At 50.5% G+C, this 20,506-nt stretch overlaps 1 protein-coding gene across 1 annotated transcript in view; it reads left to right on the forward strand.

Moving 5' to 3' along the window:
• The first annotated feature begins 3,027 nt into the window (after positions 1-3,027).
• Positions 3,028-20,506, forward strand: part of LOC107119384 (apoptosis-inducing factor 3-like) — a 27,252-nt gene continuing 9,773 nt past the window's right edge. Inside the window, exons 1-11 of the mRNA XM_015421847.1 lie at positions 3,028-3,102; positions 3,702-3,793; positions 6,353-6,462; positions 6,886-6,995; positions 12,131-12,175; positions 13,172-13,253; positions 13,361-13,473; positions 13,715-13,801; positions 18,259-18,350; positions 19,426-19,556; positions 20,243-20,358. Coding sequence (XP_015277333.1) covers positions 3,711-3,793; positions 6,353-6,462; positions 6,886-6,995; positions 12,131-12,175; positions 13,172-13,253; positions 13,361-13,473; positions 13,715-13,801; positions 18,259-18,350; positions 19,426-19,556; positions 20,243-20,358 — 969 coding nt within the window. The 5' untranslated portion in view covers positions 3,028-3,102; positions 3,702-3,710. The remainder of the gene's footprint in view (positions 3,103-3,701; positions 3,794-6,352; positions 6,463-6,885; positions 6,996-12,130; positions 12,176-13,171; positions 13,254-13,360; positions 13,474-13,714; positions 13,802-18,258; positions 18,351-19,425; positions 19,557-20,242; positions 20,359-20,506) is intronic.

The raw sequence follows: 20,506 nt of genomic DNA on the forward strand, positions 1-20,506 counted from the left end.
GGCTTACAAACTCCTTTCCCTTCCCCTCCCCACAACAGACACCCTGTGAGGCTGGTGGGGCTGAGAGAGCTCTTTCGATAACTGCCCTTTCAAGGACAACTCTTGTCAGAACTACGGCTTGCCCAAGGTCATCCAGCCAGGTGCAAGTGGAGGAGTGGGGAATCAAACCCGGTTCTCCCAGATTAGAGTCCGCGCACTTAACCACGACACCAAACTGGCCATGTGCCTCTTCCCAGGCAAGAACCACCCTCTCATGGCCGCAGCTCCCTCCTGCCTTTAGGGTTGCCAGCCTCCAGGTGGCAGCTGGAGACCTCCCACTATCACAGCTGATTCCCAGAGGACCAAGATCAGTTCCCCTGGAGAAAATGGCTGCTTTGGAGGGTGGACTCTATGGCATTATACCCCGATGAGGTCCCTCTCTGCACCAAACCCCACCCTCCCCAGGCTCCACCCCCGAAATCTCCAGGTTCTCTAGAGCTGGCAGCCCTGCCACTACCCCCTATAGGGGGTAGTGGCCCTGCCTGCCTTGCATAGGATAAGATGTTGCCAGTTTGCTTGGGGCTGGAGTGACTCCCCCCAGGCTATCAGCCCACAGGGACTTTTCCTGGTGGCCTTTGTGGCCAATCTGCCCCTGCTCTGCTGATAGAAACTCCATGTGCACATCTGGTCTGAACCCCCAGCCTCTCTGTAAGGACAGAAAGAAAAGAGATTCCTGAGAGCCAGTTTGGTATAGTGGTTAAGTTAAATCAAAATAAATAAAAAAATATATAGATTGCCAAAGGAGAGCTGGAAACTACGTCAATATACAATACAAGGAGCTTTTTTTCAAGAAAAAGCAGAGTTGTGCTTGGCCACACAGTGCCACAGGCAGAAGAAATGCCTGCTGTGAACCTGGCACAGAGCCAATCCATTCTGGAAGCTTTCTACACTTGTAGACGCCACCACTTCTAGCAGCAGTGATTTCCATGTGTTAATTACTCTTTGGGCGTAGAAGTCCTTCCTTTCATCTGTTCTCAGCCTTCTGCTCATCAATTTCATTGAGTGCCCACCAGAGTCCTTGTAAGGTGAGAAAGGGAGAAAAGTACTTCTTTCTCTACCTGCTCTGTCCTATGCATAATTTTCTGAACCTCTATCATGTCACCCCTACGTCAGTGCTCCCAGCTAAAGAGCCCTAAACTCTTTAACCGTTCTTTGTACGGAAAGTGTTCCACCCCCTTAATAATTTTAGTTGCCCTTTTCTGCACTTTTTCCAATGCTATATCTTTTTTGCAGTGCGGTGACCAGAATTGCACACAGTATTCCAAATGAGGCCACACCATCATGATACTGCCTGATTTGTTTTCAATCCCCTTCCTAATAATCCCCAGCATAGCGTTGGCCTTTTTTATTGCAGTCGCACACTGAGCGCCTGCTTGTTATTTCCCCACCAGACCAGCACTCCTGTGCATCATGCAGCTGGTATGGTGGTCAGTGGGTATAAAAAGAGGAGAGGGGCAGAGTGGATCCCCTATTGGCAAGAGGTTGATGTGTCCGCTGTGTGGCGAAGCGGACCTTTGGAGTGTTCTCCTGGGGCTCAGGACTTGAATGCAGGAACCCGGCCAAAGACTCAGAGAGCCACCCTGCTTGCCAGAGTGCGGTCAGCACAAGTAGAGTCTGTGCCTGAACCACCAGAACTTGCCCACGGGCAGAGGGCACAAAGACAGCCTGACAGCCTGAAAAGTACTGGCTTCAACGCATGGAGAACTCGGACCACGACATGCGTTCAGACGCGTTTATTGGACTTCCAAACAAAGACAAACAAACGGCCCTGCAAGGCCAACTATATACACACTCACCCGGCACACCCACAGTCCCATTGGAGGGTTTGAATTTCCTGCCTGTTATGTATGCGGGCCGCCACAAGGCGCCCGCGAGAAAGTGAGGAGCTTGGCTCCACAGGACAATAGGACCTCGGATCCTAGGTCCCCTCCCTAGCCGACCAATAGGCTTTGTGGCGGGAAATTCAAACCCTCCAATGGAGTGGGAGGCCCGGGGACGGGAGTGTATATAGTTGGCCTTGCAGGGCCGTGGTGTTCTCTTATGTTAAGTACTCAATAAACGTGTGCAACTGCATGTCGTCGTCCGAGTCTTCCAATGCTATATCTTTTTTGCAGTGCGGTGACCAGAATTGCACACAGTATTCCAAATGAGGCCACACCATAGTTACTATTGGTGGATACTGGGTGGACCAGGATCCTAGGACCCTTTTGTTTGGGGAAGCTAAACTCCCTGCTGTAACCGCGGACCCCTGGTGGCGGTCCGCGTACATAACACATCCAGAGTGATAGGCAGGAGCAGGAGGGAAGGCTGTTGGCCCCTAAGAAGTGACTGTAGGATTGCCTGCCCCCCCCCCCAACAGCACAGCTTATGCCATCGGAAGACCCCAGCTCTGGAGACAGCATAGACTGAAGGCTACCCACCATAGCATCCGCAAAGTGCACAAGCCATGCCAGAGGAAGGAATGGGTTAATCTCTCAGCCACCCCAGAGCCATGCTACAGTCTGCGCAGGGCACCGTGTGTCCCCTCCAAAGGCACCGGTGAGGCTGCCCAAATCATTCATGGAGGGGAAACGTAGGCCAGATCCCCATGAATGAAAGCTCCCATTTGGGGTGGGGGAGCGTCATCTCCACACCGATCTCTCCCACTCTGTCTCCGGATAGCAGCAGAGGAATCGGCCTTTATCCCAGCAGAGTCGCCATCTCGGTCTTCTCTCTAATTTGCAAGTGGCGAAATCGTTCCATCTCGCACCACCACACTCATCCTTGGGTGCCAATTATGCCTTCGTAAGTTGTGGATCCCGCTCCCATGCGCACTCAGAAGAGCCAGGCCGGCTCATTTCTCCATCGCTGCTCCTAGGGGAGGAGCAGAGGTCTGGTTGCTAGGATATGAACCACCTGTGCAGGTCAGATGCTGCGCAGGTTTGGAGGTGTGGCTGGAACCCAACCCGGTGTGGGAGCTGGAGAGACAAACTAGTTCCCAGCTGTCTCCCTTCACACTCTCTGCTGTTCCAGGAGAAAGGCTTGAGCAGAACCAAGTTCCAGGGAACGAGAAGCTCCTATTAAGTGAGTAATTGCTGTCTGCAGCCAAGGAAACCGCCTGTGGATGATTCCCTTCCCGGCACACTACGCAAAGCAGTTCCTTTCTCGACTGAACTTTGCCTTGGCAACTGTTGGCGATGCGTCTTTCATCCTTCGCCAGGGTGGCACAAACGGCCTCTCCCCCATTCTAGACACATGACAGCCCTACGAGGTAGGCTAAATTGAAGCGGTGTGATGGAGAAACATTGCTTCCCTGTCTCCACTCACCCCAGTCCTTGCAGCTCCCACTGCGTCTCCCATGCTGGGCATCTCACCTGTCTTCGAGATCTGGCTATTGCCCTCCCATGACCTGGTGTCTTTGCTTTCAAGGCAGGGCAGGCAGTCTGGCAGAAAGCAAGCAGGGGAAGCAAGAGCCATGCCTCCCTTCTGTTGCAAAGCGCCCCCCCCCCCGCCCCGGGCATCTGGCTCAGAAGCTGCAGGAGGCAAAGGGAGCCACCAGACACGGCTTCTTTGGTACCGCCCTTTCTGGACGTGGCATCCACAGCTGGCAGTGGGAGGAAACCTAGCAGGAAAGCCATGCCTAAAACGTCTGCCTGACTTCTTCTTCTTTTTCTGGTCCTCAGCCTGGAAGCATGAAGAAAGGAGGCAGCATGCAGAAAGGAGACGACATCGTTACCCAGCAAATTTGCCTGGAGAAGGACTTGCGGGATGGAGAGTGAGTACTGGTGGGGGATGGAGGTGGTGGTGGTGGGGTTTGGGGGGAGGGGCCCTTTCTGACTTGTGGACCCCTTTGGTGAAGTGCCTGCCAAGATGTACTGACGGGCACTCAGGTGACTAAGTAAGGCCCTTTCCGCACTAACAGCTCACTGTAGCTTACTCCAGAGAATCCAAGCAGTCGAGCCGTTAAGGTTAACTTTCTATTTTGTGTCCCTGCCCTCTTCACTATTCTTTTTTCTCCAGCTGATTATTGTGTCTTCTCTGATGCATTCTGCATCTACAAACAAAACCCGCACATTTTTCTTAATCGTGGCTATCATCACTTGCGGCCTGTGGAGGGGGGCGTCCAATTGCCACCAACCTGGCCAAGTGCGTGAGCAAGGAATTGGCCAAGGGCGTTAGCAAGAGACGGGGCACACTGCGCCCTCCCCTTTCTCTTCTCTCCTCCCCGCTCTCCCACCCACTTGGGCTAGCTGCCACTGGGCTCCTCCAAGCATGCATGAAGAAGAAGAGAAGAAGAGATTGGATTTATACCCCGCCCTTCGCTACCCAAAGGAGTCTCAGAGCGGCTTACAAACTCCTTTCCCTTCCCCTCCCCACAACAGAACCCTGTGAGGTGGGTGGGGCTGAGAGAGCTCTTGACAGAAACTCCTCTTTTTCAAGAACAGCTCTTATCAGAACTAAGGCTTGCCCAAGGTCATGGAGGAGTGGGGAATCAAACCCGGTTCTCCCAGATTAGAGTCCGCGCACTTAACCACTACACCAAACTGGCTCTATGAGCCATAGAGGGATGCAAGCTCAGCGGCTGGCTGGCTGGCTGGTCTGTCGGGATGGGTGGCGTCCCAAGGTCCCAGGCCAGCCAGCCACCAAGTTTGCATCCCTCTATGGCTCATGCATGCCTGGAGTAACCCAGCGGCAGCTAGCCAAAGTGGGTGGGAGAGTGGGGAGGAGAGAAGAGAAAGGGGAGGGTCCCCTGCTAACGCACTTGGCCAAGTCAGTGGCAATTGGACGCCCCCTCCACAGGTCACAAGTGACATTGACCATAATTAAAGTGGGTGGCATTGAAATATCTATACAATGTTAATCCATTTGGCAAACACTCTAGTGATATCTCATTCATTGATGAATGTGACTATGAGATATGACTAGATATGACTAGTAAAGGTAAGAGGTAAAGGTTTCCCTTGCTCGAAAGCCAGTCGAATCCAACTGTTTGCCAAGTGGATTAACATTATATAGGTATTTCAATGCCACCCACTTTGATAAAGGTATATGTAGTGTATTCCAAAGCTGCCATGGAATGCATGATGTATGTGAAACATCTCATTGACTTGTAATGTTAAGCTTCGTCCTGGGCTAGGATCCAAATACATCTAATCGTGCCAGGAGGCACCTAACCAATCACCTTCAAGCAAGCTCCCTGAGCAGGAACATCCGTGATTGGTCCTTATGCGAACAACCTTATTGGTTGGTAATTGTACAGTGGGTGTGACTACATTAGCCGGGAGAGTTTAAAAGCAGGACAGCTGCAATGTAAAAGCTGTTCTGGCTATCAGATGTTGATCCGTGTTGGAGTTGTGTTCGAGTTGAAGAATAAAGTTGTGTTCTTGCTGAATCACTCTCCGACTGCTTTGTTAAGCGAGCGACTTAACAGTATACATGAAACGAGATGTAATATGCAGGGTTCGTTGGCGTTGATGGCGTTGGAATTGCTTCTAGTAAACTGAATACTGGAAAAAGAATTTACAAGTTGGTGAAGAACCCTTTTGGGGGGGGCACTGTACATCGCGGTTGTTTGCTTCCTTTCAACCGCCTGGAGACTGGCAACCCTGTCAATGGGGGTCGTGCCACAGAGTCCACGTTCCGAAGTGGCCATTCTCTCCAGGTGGACTGATCTCTGTCACCTGGAAATTAGTTGTGATCCCAGGAGATCTCCAGCCACCACCTGGAGGTTCGAACAGCAGAGATGCACAGAAGGGAGTAAGTAATACAAAAGAGCAAACTGTGCATAAACAATGAAACATATATTCAACAATCAAGGAGTGTAATAATCCAAACCAGGGCTCTTTCTGTAGAAAAAGTCCAGCAGGAACTCATTAGCATAATAGGCCACACCCAACAGCAGAAACTCATTAGCATATTGAGCCACACCCCTGACTGCACCACTCATTAGCATATTAAGCCGCATTCCCATGTTACCAGAAGTGTGGTCATCCAGCCACACCCACCATTTGCTTGTTATTCTATTTACCTTGTTTGTTGTCAAAACCCAGGGCCTTTTTTTTGTAGCAGGAACTCCTTTGCATGTTAGGCCATACACCCCTAATGTAGCCAATCCTAATGAGTTTCCGCTGTTGGGTGTGGCCTATTATGCTAATGAGTTCCTGCTGGGCGTGGCCAACTTGGGAGCCAGCCGGAACTCCGTTCCTGCCCAAAAATAGCCCTGATCTAAACTAAAATAGTACAGCAGTCTTCCCAAAAGAGAGAGGCATCTACATTTATTGTGGAAAGCAGAGACTTGGTCAGTGTAGCAACAGTGTCTGTCTTTCTGTTGCAGGATGCGAGAAGTGGAGGTTGCTGGTTACCCAGTGCTACTGTTGAGGGACCATTTGCAGATCTACGCGGTGGGAAGCAAGTGCCCTCATGCTGGAGCACCCCTCTGCAAAGGCAAGCGGGCCAATAGCCTTACACAGGGGAAAATCAAAGTGGGCCTGACCCCTTTCTATTGACATGGTGGAAACTACAGACCAGGGCCTGCTGCAATAACAGCTGGTGCTGATCTGGGGGATTCTGTTGCAAGGGGGGGGGGTTGGACTGCCATCTGAACGAGCCATCTGGGTTCAAGGCCCACTCCGAGGCTGACTCTTGGGGAGGCCACGGTCAAGAGGCTGCTGTTGGCACTCATTTCCCAAACATCATATGGGGAAAAAATCAAGACTTCAAGAGGGGGTACAACCCCACAGCCATTTGCGTGTACAAGAAGGATGGAGTAGAAAGCATCTTGGAACATTCCAGGGAGCTGCTTTTGACCATCCCCTGCCCGACTGCCCGCCTCCCCCCACCCAGTTGTCATCTCCTTCTGAATTTCAGGCTATTTTAGACATGGGCGCTTGCGCTGCCCCTGGCACGGTGCCTGCTTCAGCACCCAGACTGGTGACATCGAAGAGTACCCCACGCTGGATTGTCTTCCCATTTTTGAGGTGAGTACAGACCCAGGTTGCTGGCCTGTCTCTTCACCTTTCTGGAGTATTTTGGCTAGCTGAAGACAAACAACTAGGGACTCCTCCAATGTATCAGCAAAAAGCCAGTCCTCCAAAAATGGATAAAGCGTACAGCCTTTGAGCATAAGATGGGCCACCATGGCAGATACACACTCGGTAAAGACCCTAGAAGCCATTGCAGACCCCCAGGGTTAACGCTGAAAACTTATAACATGTGTTTCCACATTGGGACCTTAGGTATTTCCTGCAGTTCTGATTAACAGAGATGCAGAAATAGATGGCCTTGAGATCTAGAACAGTGAACCACGTGCCCTTATCTAAAACAGGCAGAACATCATGTAATGACACCATTCTGAACTTGGAAGCCTTTAAATGTTTATTCAGACCTTTAAATCCCAAGACAGGCCCTTTCACTGCCACCTTTCTGTCTATTAGAAAATACCTCGAACAGAGCTCAACATTAACATCAATGCCAGAGACTTTTCAAATAGCTCCTTTAATCAACTAATCAGAAACCTCCTCCATCAACAGTGGAGGTGGGCGTGGGAGGTGGCCAGGGACGGCGACCGAAAACCAGGATAAGAATCAAACTCTAAGAAGTAACCGTTCCTAGCAGTGGAAAGGACCCAATTGTCTTGGGGTATCACGGCCCACTTGTAAAGGAGGAGAGCCTGCCCGAGAAATGTGGGGCATGGCCTAGTCATGGAAGGGATCTTCCTCTACTAGAATGATCCCAGGACGATTGAGAGGCCTGCTTACTCTGCTGTTTACCCTGTTACTTCCTGCTGTGGTGCTGAGGGGTGCACGAAGGGCAATATGGCTGCTGCGGTTGTTAGGTGGGCTGGTACCTGTAAGGCCTTTGATACTGGTGATTGATAACTACACCTAGGGAAACACCTCTGCTTATACAAGGATGCTGACCAGTGTTCCCTCTAAGGTGAGTTAGTGTGAGCTAGCTCATAGTTTTTTAGCTTCCAGCTCACACATTCTTGCCTTAACTCAAGAAGGGATGGCTCCAGAGCAGGCTAATTTATGCAGTAGCCAAGTCACTCACTCAGAGCTTTAATGCCGGTAGCTCACAAAGTAGAATTTCTGCTCACAAGACTCCACAGCTTAGAGGGAACATTGATGCTGACTGGGGGATTATTTATCCCTAAGGATTTTGCAGTCAGCTTGTTTTTATGCATGTGGCATCTGTTTGAAACCCAAAAAACTCTTTTCCTTCAAAGAGCGGGTTTTCAACCTTGGTCCTAATGTCATTCGGCAACAATCAGCTGCGTACCCGGATGCAATGCTCCCTCTCAGCTGTGGAGTCTTGTGAGCCAAAATTCTACTATGTGAGCTACCGGCATTAAAGTTGTGAGCGAGCAGTTTGGCTACTGAATAAATTAGTTTGCTCTGGAGCCATCCTTCCTGAGCGAAGACAAAAATGTGTGAGCCGGAGGCTAAAAAACTGAGCTGGCCCACACTAAGTCAGCTTAGAGGGAACACTGAACTTGGCATTGCAGTACCCGACGTTTCGCCAGCAGTTGTGACTGGCATCCTCAGAGGTATAACACAGCAAGATGGAGTACTCTCTATGTCAACATGAGAAGAAAAATGGTAGGCAGGTAATTTATATCTACTCAGGAAGGTGGGGTAGGGCTGGGTCATTCTCTTGTAGGAGTTTCCCAGGCTGTGACATGCTAATGGAGGAGCTTTCCTGAGGAGGTTCTTTTTTATATGGGTTGGCTGTTGAAATTCTAATCTTATCTGTAGTGCTGTTGTAAGGGAACACTGCCTGGATGCATTTATCTACTAATTCCCCAGCTTAATTCCTTCTGCGTGTAAAAATTTTGCAAGAGGTTTTGTGTCATCGGGGAGCAGTTCAATATACTGGGCCATGTGCTGCCAAAGGAACATTTGATAAGGGCCCATTATAGCAGTACAATAGGCAGCTCTCAGACCTAATGCCCCGGAGGGGGTGATGGAGGAGGGGAGAATGATATTAAGCTGTTTTGGGTCCCCATGTGGGAGAACAGCAGCGTTTATCCCTCTGGGTGAAGGGCTGTCAAATCACTTCTGACTTACGGTGACCCTATGAATTAATGATCTCCCAAACGTCCTGTCCTTAACAGCCATCCTCAGGTCTTGCAAACTGAGGGCTGTGGCTTCTTTAATTGAACCAATCCATCTTCCTCTTTTCCTCCTGCCTTTGACTTTTCCTAGCCTTATTGTCTTTTCCAGGCAGTCTTGTCTTCTCATAATGTGACCAAAGTACAATAGCTTCAGTTTCATCATTTTAGCTTCTAAGGAGAGTTCAGCTTGATTTGATCCAGAATGCACTTATTTGTCTTTTTTTTTGGCAGTCCACAGTATCCATAAAACTCTCCTCCAACACCACATTTCAATGGAATCAACTTTCTTTCTGACAGCTTCCTGTCAGTTTGGTGTAGTGGTTAAGTGCGCGGACTCTAATCTGGGAGGACCGGGTTTGATTCCCCACTCCTCCACTTGCAGCTGCTGGATGACCTTGGGCAAGTTCCATCAGAGCTGTTCTCTCAAGGACAGTTCTGGAAAGAGCTCTCTCAGCCCCGCCTACTTCACAGGGTGTCTGTTGTGGGGAGGGGAGGGGAAGGGAAAGGAGTTTGTAAGCCACTCTGAGACTCCGAGTGAAGGGCAGTGTATAAATCCAATCTCTTCTTCTTCTTCTTCATTGTCCAACTTTCACATCCATATATAGTAATGGGGAATACTGTGATTTGAATTATCTTGATCTTGGTTGCCAGCAACACATCCTTACACTTCATGACCTTTTCTAACTCCTTCATGGCTGCCTTTCCCAGTCTCCTTCTGATTTCATCGTTGACATCTCCCTTTTAGCGGATGATGGAGCCAAGGAGTAAAAAAATCTTGAACAATTTCAATGTCATTGTCGGCAATCCTAAAGTACTATAATTCCCCAGCAGTCATTACTTTTGTCTTCTTGATGTTCACCTGTAATCCATCTTTGGCACTTTCCTGCTTTAACCTTTATCAATAGTTGCTTCAAGTCTTCACTCTCTTCCGCTAGCAATGTGATGTCGACATGTTCCTCCCACCACTTTTCACTCCACCTTCGTCTCAACCTAATCCAGCTTTTCTTGTATGTTTTGCATACAGACTGAAGAGACATGGAGATAAAATACATCCTTGTCTGACACTTTTGCCAGTTGGAAATCATTCTGTTTTTCCATGTTCTGTCCTAACAGTAGCCTTTTGTACTGAGTACAGGTTGCACCTCAAAACAATCACCTGTTGTGGCACACCCATTTCTTTTAAAACCAACCATACCCTTTCATGATCTACTCAGTCAAAATCTATGGAGAATACAAGCTGTTCTTCTGAAATTCTCTCATATGCTCCAGTAACCAACGGAAATTTCCAATATGATCACTAGCGCTTCTTCCTTTTCTAAATCCAGCTTGAACATCTGACAAGTCTCATTCCATATATGGTAACATTGTTGTAAGATTTTGAGCCCCCCTTTACTTAAGTGAGAAATTTACGCAATGGTTCGATAGTTGCTGCAGTCTTTGATGTCTCTTTTTTTCAGAATTGGAATGTAGATTGTTTCCAGTCTGTGGGCCATTGTTTTGTTTTCCATATTCATTTGGCATATTCTTGTTAAGATTTTGATGGAGGAGAGAGAACGTGGCTCAGTAGCAGAGCATCTGCTTGGCACGCAGAAGGTCCCAGGATCAATCCCTGGCATCTCCAATTAGAAAGGATCAGGCAGCAGGTGATGTGAAAGGCCATGGGGAGTCACTGCCAGCCTGAGTAGACACAGGGCTTTTTTCCTTCTTCTGGGGGAATGCACCGGAACGGAGTTCCAGAACCTCCTCGACAAAATTCTTTTTAAAACGTTTTAAAGTTCATGAGTTTTCAGTATACAGATTGAAAACTGTATTTCCCTCTTCAGAGGTCCGGCACCTCTTTCCCCCAAAAAACAGCCCTGTGTAGACAATACTGACAGTGTTCCCTCTAAACAGAGTTAGTGTGAGCTAGCTCACAGTTTTTAAGCCTCCGGCTCACACATTTTTGTCTTAGCTCAGGAAGGATGGCTTCAGAGCCGTGTTCCCTCTAAGCTGAGTTAGTGTGAGCTAGCTCACAGTTTTTTAGCCTCCAGCTCACACATTTTTGTCTTAGCTCAGGAAGGATGGCTCCAGAGCAGTGTTCCCTCTAAGCTGAGTTAGTGTGACCCAGCTCACAGTTTTTTAGCCTCCGGCTCACACATTTTTGCCTTAGCTCAGGAAGGATGGCTCCAGAGCAGTGTTCCCGCTAAGCTGAGTTAGTGTGAGCTAGCTCACAGTTTTTTAGCCTCCGGCTCACACATTTTTGTCTTAGCTCAGGAAGGATGGCTTCAGAGCAGTGTTCCCTCTAAGCTGAGTTAGTGTGAGCTAGCTCACAGTTTTTTAGCCTCTGGCTCACACATTTTTGTCTTAGCTCAGGAAGGATGGCTCTGGAGCAAACTAATTTATGCAGCAGCCAAATTGCTCACTCACCACTTTAATGCCAGTAGCTCACAAAGCAAAATTTTTGCTCACAAGACTCCACAACTTAGAAGGAACATTGCTCCAGAGCAAACTAATTTATGCAGTAGCCAAATTGCTTGCTCGCAACTTTATTGCCAGTAGTTCACAAAGTAGAATTTTTGCTCCCAAGATTCCACGGCTTAGAAGGAGCACGGACCAAGGGTCTGAGTCAGTATGAGGCAGCTTCATGTGTATAGGGACTCTGTGGCTTGGAATAACTCTGTTGATCACCCCCAATGATTTCTTTCTCCCAGTTGCTCTTGATGCAGATTCCACTTTACTTTCTAACATGGTAGGCGGGGCACAAACGAATTAAATACACACATAGTGCTGGTGGGGAAAGCTGTGCCTTGGCCAGGAATGTCATCTCTGTGAGGGACCAGGGGCTGGTGAAACAAAGCTTGGCAGGGGGGCCAACGGTGCTGTGTAGGTGTGCAAGCCAAAGGCAGCAGAGTTGCCTTGGGGAACATGGCAAGCAGGAACCACAGAAATGTGTGTGTGTGTGAAAGTGGCAGTATTTTGTGAAATTCTCCCCCCCATATAATAGTTTGGTCTTTGCAGGTGACAGTGGAAGATGGAAAGGTGTTCATCACTGCCAGCCTGAAGGTATGGACCTCTCCAAGACATGCTTTCTTACTGGGGGGGGGGGGGGGGGGGATGGGACAAGACAACTTCAGGGGGAGGTGTCGGCCTCTGTACCTTGTTGGCCTTCCAGAGTAACTGGTTGCTGTATGCTGATTTGCTGCTATTCGCAGGTCTTACCAGCTGCCTTAATCCAAGGAGATAGGTCAAGACGGGTAGCCGTGTCAGTCTGTCTGTAGCAGTAGAAAAGAGCCAGAGTCCAGTAGCACCTTAAAGACTTAGCAGATTTTTTGGCAGGGTAGGCGCTTTTGTGAGTCACTGCTGAAGATACAGGTTTCTACTGTCTTAATCCAATCTTAGCTATATCTATTGCTCAGTCACGTATGCATCTTGACTCTAATTAACCCTTCCTGGCAACACCCTCCCCTCCCTCTACCTGTATGTAATGGCTGGTGACTTCTGTTGCAATCTATCTGAAGAGTGTGTGCCTGCACACAGACGCGTGTTGTCATCTAGGCCTTTCTGAAGCCCTGGCTGCCAGGGGAGTGGGGGTGACTCTGGAATGTTGAGTTTCATTTCTGCTGTGTCTCCTGTGTTTCTGTTATCTCTGTATGACCTTTAGTGCCTGGTGTAGGCTTTCTCTTGAGAAAAGTAGCCCTGAGTGGTCCTGGGTCATCAGGAGGCCTCCTTGAATAATGTATATCTGTTTCCTGTGCACGCTTTTCTTCAGTTCTAACACGAAATGGTTAAGATACCTGCATACTCTCAATGTCTCAATAAACTTTGCTTCTTTGAATGAAAGCTGTTGGGAACTGATTGCTGCAGGAGTCTGACACTTGTACCCAGAATAAAAACTTTGTTGGTCTTAAAGGTGCCACTGGACTCAAACTGTGTTGGATGGCCACTGTGCGAGACAGGATGCTGGACCAGATGGACCCCTGGTTGGATCCAGCAGGCCTGATGTTTTTAACCTACCTGGCCTGAGATGGCTTTGTACTTTCCTTGCTTTCCTTCCCATAGGACCTCGCAAGCAAGGGCAAGGTGAAACCTATGAGCCAGCGAAGCCCACTTGCCAGGCAGGTGGTGCTGCTCCTGGGAGCAGGTGAGGTCCCGATATCAAGGCTTCCCCTCCTCAGTCTGAAGCTGCTGCTCCAGCTTCTGCCCACCAGAACCACGGCAGGGATCACCAGTTGCATGTTTCCCTTCTAGGGCCGGCGGCACTAACGTGTGCTGAGACACTTCGTCAGGAGGGCTTCAAGGGTCGGATCCTCATGGTGACGAGGGAAAAGCACTTGCCCTATGATAAGACACAGCTCAGCAAGGTCCAGTAGGGTGGGCCTTGGCCAATGGGATGGGGAGGAACGCAGGAGTTCTGTGCATGCAGGGCAGACTGTTGCTTGCTCGTGCTCTCCTCTAGTGCATGCTCCTGAGCATGCTGGCACATCTTGTGTGCCAGTGGCGCTTCCCGTTGGCTCAAAAAGTCTCCTTTCCCAAGGCTTGTCTGCTTGTTCTGAACTATGATTTTTTTCCCAGGCATAAAATGGGCTTCTTTGCCACTTGCAGGACATGGCAGCCAAGGCAGAGAGCCTTTACCTGCGGTCTCAGAGCTTCTTGGATGCTCACGACATAGAAGTCTGGAGGGAAAAAGAGGTGAATGTTGAGCTTTGTGGCAAAGGGGGCTATGGTGAAGATTGGTGTGTGCCAGAAGGCCTAGGTCGCTCTGGGGGCATTAAATCCTATCCCTGCTCTCCCCTCCAGAAAGCAGTCAGTCAGCAGGAGAGCTGCCAACCTCCAGGTGGTATATCCAAAAGAGAGCTCGTTGTATCAAAACACAAACACTCCATGAATAATTTACGAACAGAAGTAGAAAGAGTATATTATCCACAGGGCTTTTTTTGTAGAAAAAGTCCAACAGGAACTCATTAGCATAACAGGTCACACCCAGCAGCAGAAACTCATTAGCATATTAGGCCACACCCCCTGACTGCACCATTCATTAGCATATTAGGGCGCATTCCCATGTTACCAGAAGTGTGGTCATCCAGCCACACCCACCTTTTGCTTCTTATTCTGTTTTTACCTTGTTTGTTGTCAAAACCCAGGGCTTTTTTTGTTGCAGGAACTCCTTTGCATATTAGGCCACACACCCCAATGTAGCCAATTCTAATGAGTTTCTGCTGTTGGGTGTGGCCTGTTATGCTAATGAGCTCCTGCTAGGCGTGGCCAACTTGGGAGCCAGCCGGAACTCCGTTCCTGTGCGTTCCTGCCCAAAAATAGCCCTGATTATCCAAGACAATTTAAACAATTCTTAACAGTTCAACTATTTCTCCAATGCAAACACTCTTATAATTTCTTAAAGGGTTAGGATCCAACAGTACTTAATACAAAAGACAAATTCCAAATAAAGTACACCGATCTTCTGTATAAGATGCTTCAGGAGAGCAGACGCTTAAAAAAAGTGAAAGTTCCACAGGAAAACAAAAGTTCCACCTTAAGGGAGTGAGTAGCACCTATACACGGCCGGCTTCAGTGGAACTTTCACTTTTTTGAAGTGCTCTCTTGGAGCATCTTATACAGAAGATTGGTGTACTTTATTTGGAATTTGTCTTTTGTATTAAGTACTGTTGGCTCCTAACCCTTTAAGAAAGGAGGTTCTTTAGGAAGTAGGGTTGCCAGCTCAGGGTTGGGAAATACCTGGAGATTTGGGGGGTGGATCCTGGGCAGTGCTGGGTTTGGAGAGGGTAGGGTCCTCAGCAGGGTACAAGGCCATTGAACCCACCCTGCAAAGCAGCCATCTTCTCCAGGGGGGTTGATCTTGGTCGCCTGGGGATCAATTGTAACAGCGGGAGATCTCCAGGGGCCACCCGGAGGTTGGCAAGGGGCGCAGGGCTCTTTTTGTAGCAGGAGCTCCTTTGCATATTAAGCCACACACCCCTGATGTAGCCAATCCTCTAAGAGCTTACAGTAGCCCTGTAAGAAGAGCTTTGTAAGCTCTTGGAGGATTGGCTACACTAGGGGTGTGTGGCCTAATATGCAAAGGAGCTCCTGCTACAGAAAGAGCCGCAACAAGACATGAGCGTTGCACAGAAAGACTATCTGCAGTTGCTTTCTCTGACTCCTAAACTTTTCCTGGGGAAGAGACTGATAGCCCAGACCTGGATGGCTCAGGACAGCCCGATCTCATCGGAGGAGAAGAGGAGATTGGATTTATACCCCGCCCTTCACTATCCAAGGGAGTCTCAGAGAGGCTTGCAAATTCCTTTCCCTTCCCCTCCCCACAGCAGACACCCTGTGAGGGAGGCGGGGCTGAGAGAGCTCTGACAGAAACGGCTCTTTTTCAAGGACAGCTCTGACAGAACTATGGCTTGCCCAAGGTCATCCAGCAGGTGCAAGTGGAGGAGTGGGGAATCAAACCCGGTTCTCCCAGATTAAAGTCTGCACACTTAACCACTGCACCAAACAGACCTTGGAAGCTGAGCAGGGTCAGCCCTGATGAGTACTTGGATGGGAGACCACCAGGGAATCCCCGGGTTGCTATGCAGAGGAAGGCAGTGGCAAACTACCTCTGAACACCTCTTGCCTCAGAGACCCTACTGGGTTGCCATCAGTGTTCCCTCTAAGCTGAGTTAGTGTGAGCTAGCTCACAGTTTTGTAGCCTCCGGCTCACACATTTTTGTCTTAGCTCAGGAAGGAGGGCTCCAGAGCAAACTAATTTATACAGTAGCCAAATTGCTTGCTCACAACTTTAATGCCAGTAGCTCACAAGGTAGAATTTTTGCTCACAAGACTCCACAGCTTAGAGGGAACATTGCTAAGTCAGTTGCAACTTGATGTCACTTTACACTGCTGTTGCCAACTCCAGGCTGGGAAATATCTGGAGATTTTGGGGTTGGAGTCTGAGGAGGGCAGGGTTTGGGAAGGGGAGGGGCTTCAATGAGGTATAATGCCATAGAGACCACCTTCCAAAGCAGCCATCTTTGGAGGTGGAGCCTGAGGAGGGCGGGGTTTGGGAAAGGGAGGGACTCTATTGGGCTATAATGCCACAGAGTCCACCTTCCAAAGCAGCCATCTTCTCCAGGTGACCTGATCTCACCCAGGAGATCTCCAGCCACCACCTGGAGGTTGGCAACCATGCTTTACACACATGATGCTGGTATAGGGTTGCCAGATGCCTCAAGGGGGCATGTCTTGTCCTTTAAAGTAAAGGTAAAGGTTCCCTTGCACAAAAGCCAGTCGAATCCGACTCTAGGGTTGCGGTGCTCATCTCCGTTTCAAAGCCGAAGAGCCAGCGCTGTCCGAAGACGTTTCCGTGGTCATGTGGCCGGCATGACTAAACACCAAGGCGCACGGAACGCTGTTACCTTCCCACTGAAGTGGTACCTAGAGGCTTAACGACATGTTATTTACCAGACGCTCTTTCTCTCCCTGCTGGGAAGAGTGACAGCTGCCCGTTTCCTCAGGTTCCATCCCCCAAATCTCCAGGCATTTCTCAGCCTAGCGCTGGCAACCTTATTCCCCCACCTAAAGGAGCAGGTTCATAGCTTGAGGGTGCTCCTGGATCCTGGCCTACAGCGGGAGGCCCAGATCTCCTCCGTTGCATGTAGTGTCTTTTCTCTTCTTTGGCTGATAGCTATGACCATTATTTGAAAAGTGTGATCTGGCCGTGGTGATTCATGCTCTGAGTACATCCAGGTTCGATTTACTGTACTTCACTCAATGTGGCTCTGCCTTTGAAAATGGCCTGGAAAATTCCACTAGTGCCAAATGTGGCAGCCAGGCAGGGGTCATTTCGTAGATAAAGAGCTAGGGGAACTCATTAGCATAACTCATTAGCATATGCCACACCCCCTGACATCAGGGGCCTGGTGGTGGACCTGCAAGGCCGGCGGGAGTGCAAGGAAGCCCCGCGAAGGCCCTCCCTGGCCCCAGGCAGGCAGGGGTGGGGAGAGGCAGGGAGGAAGCAACTTACCCTCCCTCTTCTCCTGCCTCCTCCTGGCTGAATGAGGGCTGGAAGTGGGGCAGCCGGAAGCAGGGGGCGGGGCTTCGTCATGTTCACCGCCCCCCGTCCCTCACCCGGGGGTGCTGCCCCCCCGTCCCCCCCCCCCCCCGAAATGACCTCTGCAGCTAGGCAACTGTCAGGGGTGAGATACAGGGATCGTATCACTCCAGTGCTGAAAGAGCCGCGCTGGCCGCCCATTTGTCGGAACACCCGGTGCCTATGCGGCTCTCTTTTAGGCGCCAAACTGTTTCTGTTCACCCAGGCTTTTATTTAAGAGTCTGTTGGGGTTTTTTTTATCACATGTTGTTTTATAGTCTGTCTTTAGCATGACAAATGTTTTAAGACCTGTTTTAAGGTGCTCCGTGATTTTTGTTGTTTTGTGCCCTGCTGTGTTCTGAATGTTGGGTTTTCATCACTTTTTATGATGCTTTCATTATCTTTTATTTGGAAAGCCACTAGGCAGGCTCCCTGGAGAGGCGGCATAGAAATAAAGAAAGAAATGACGGGATCCATCACCCAGTTTAGGTGGCTTTTTTAAAAAAAAGGATTAGATGGGCTCATGGAGGAGAGGGTCATAAAGGGGTATTAGCCATGATTGCTAGGTGGAGCCTCCATGTTCTGGGGCAGTGTTCCTTGGAAAGCCCATTGCAGGGGGCAATAACAGGGCAAGGGGAGGCTTTGGCCTCTGTGCTTTACTTGGGGCCCTTGAGCTGGCTTGATGGACCACGGGCCTGATCCAGGGTAGCCAACACTGTGCTCCCTCTAATGCTCCCTCTAAGCTGTGGAGTCTTGTGAGCAAAAATTCTACTTTGTGAGCTACTGCCATTAAAGTTGTGAGTGAGCAATTTGGCTACTGCATAACTTTGTTTGCTTTGGAGCCCTCCTTCCTGAGCTAAGTCAAAACTGTGTGAACTGGAGGCTTAAAAAACTGTGAGCTAGCTCACACTAACTCATCTTAGAGGGAACACCGGCTCTCTCCAAATCCTTCAGAACTTTGGTCAAAAAGCTGGCTAGGAGGAGCTAAGGGCCCATCGTATTGTGCAGGCCCAGGCACAGACTTGGGAGGCTCTGCCATTTCTCCCCTCTCTCTCTCTCTTTGTGGCTGCAGGTAGTTTCTCTAGACACCTCCAACAAGACGGCACATTTCCGTGATGGGTCCGACCAGGCCTACGACCACCTGCTCATTGCTACGGGCAGCGAGTAAGTGAGCCTTCCCTCCCACCCACCCCCCAAGATGGGGAGGGGTCCCTTCTGCGAGCCAAGGTGGCCTCTCTGTCTCTGCCAAAAGATGGGTTGTGCCCCAAGGGTCTCAGCCCAGCTGTGCCACCCTGCCCCAGTACTGGCATTCACTCTCTTCCTCAGCTCCCCTGCTATAGTAACGGGCCCAGTACTTTGGCCAAAAGCTGGGGCAGGGTGGCCAAGCTCTGCACTGGGAACTACCTGGAGAGTTTGGGGGCAGAGCCTGAGAAGAGCAGGGATTGGGGAGGGGAGGGATTTCAAGGGGGTACAATTGAAATTATACAATGGACATGATGGCTCTCTTAAAGTATCTGAAGGGCTGTCACGTAGAGGAGGGCAGGGAGCTGTTCCTGTTGGCAGCAGAGGAGAGGGCTTGCAAGAATGGGTTGAAATTCAAGGATCTTAGGAAGAACCATTTTACAGTCAGAGTTGTTCAGCGGTGGAATCCACTACCTAGGGCGGTGGTGAGCTCCCCCTCGCTGGCAGTCTTGGAGCAGCGGCTGGAGAAACACCTGTCAGGGATGCTCTAGGGCTGATCCTGCGTTGAGCTGGGGGTTGGACTAGACGGCCTGTGTGGCCCCTGCCGACTCTGTGATGATGTGATAATGCCATAGAGTCCACCTTCCAAAGCGGCCATGTCCTCCAGGTGAACTGATCTTTGCTGCCTGGAGAGCAGGTGTGATTCCGGGAGATCTCCAGCCACCGCCTGGAGGCTGGCAACCCTAAGCTGAAGGAATGAGCACATGTGGGGGGACTGAGAGGGGCCGCCAGTGCAGGAGGGATCCTGGCCTGGGCTGGGCTCCACTTTCCCTCCCTACCCCATGTATGCAGCAGGGTGAGTGCCGGTTGGCTTCCAATCCCACCAGTCACGTGACCCAAGGGAGGCCAATGGCGAGGAAGCTCACGCAGGCTGCATTGCTGGCAACCTCCCAGGGTTCTGGCTGGCTCCCATCCTAGGCACATGATGGCCCCTAGCACTCGCTGGGCTTGCCCCCTCCTCGAGCACGCCCATGCCAGCCAAGTCCTCTTTTGTCAGCCCCAGGCGACTCGAGACCCCCGGCATCAAACTCCAGAACGTGTGTTATCTCCAGACTCCAGAAGATGCCAACAGGATCCTGCAGTTGGCATCCGGCAAGCGGGTCGTGATCGTTGGAGCATCGTTCATCGGTAGGAAAAGAAACCTTCGGGGGGGGGGGGGGCACAAGGGAAGGGTTCAGGCTGCTGGTATCCACTAGAGCAGGGGTGTCAAACATGTGGCCCGGGGGCCGGATCAGGCCCCCCAGAGGGCTTCCATCAGGCCCGCAGTGGAACTGGCCATCCCCTGCTTCCAGTTCTGCTGCTGCTGCTGCATCATAGCTTGCTTCGCCAGACTCTCTTAATCACTCAGCCATTTCATGTTTTAACCTGGGTCCTCGACTCAGAACTGTGAGCGTGAGATCTCTGTGGTGAATGTCAATAAGTCAAAAGTGGGTTTGCAGCTTACAGAGCTAATGTTTTAAGCATGTTTTTGTTTTAAGTTAAAACCCTTTGTGTTTTGTGTCCTTTATAAAGTTTACATCTCCGCTACCTGGCTTTGCATTTAATGACACACGCGGCCCGGCCCAACAAGGCCTCCGTTATGTACGATCCGGCCCTCATAACAAATGAGTTCGACGCTCGAGAGGTGTCTCGTCCGCCCCCCCCCCGGGAGAGCCTGGAGAGCCTGCCTCCCTTGGGCAGAAGGGGCTGGCAAGCAGGCAGCAAATGGCCTCTTCCCCCCCCTTGCCCAGCTCCTCACCTGGGTGGCCCTGAGCCTTGGGAGAGGTGAGGCACAGCAGCATCACCGCGAGAGCATCTCTGCCTTCTGCTTGCAGGCATGGAGCTGGCTGCCACCCTGTCGAGCAAAGCCCTCAGCATCCACGTGATAGAGAAGGCCGACTCTCCCTACCAGGAAGCACTGGGGCCCGAGGTTGGAAACCTCGCCTTGAAGGTGGGGAGCCCGGCGGGGGAGGGCAAATGGGCGCAGGCAGGGGTCGTTTCCTGCAGGAGCGCACAGGAGCGGAGCTCCGGCAGTAAAGAGCCCGGGGGGCGGGCACATGCAACAAGCCCCGCCCCCCTGCTCCCAGCAGCCCTCAGTC

The sequence above is a fragment of the Gekko japonicus genome, unplaced genomic scaffold (assembly GCF_001447785.1).
Source record: "Gekko japonicus isolate JY-2015 unplaced genomic scaffold, Gekko_japonicus_V1.1 scaffold21, whole genome shotgun sequence".
Classification (NCBI taxonomy): Eukaryota; Metazoa; Chordata; class Lepidosauria; order Squamata; family Gekkonidae; genus Gekko; species Gekko japonicus.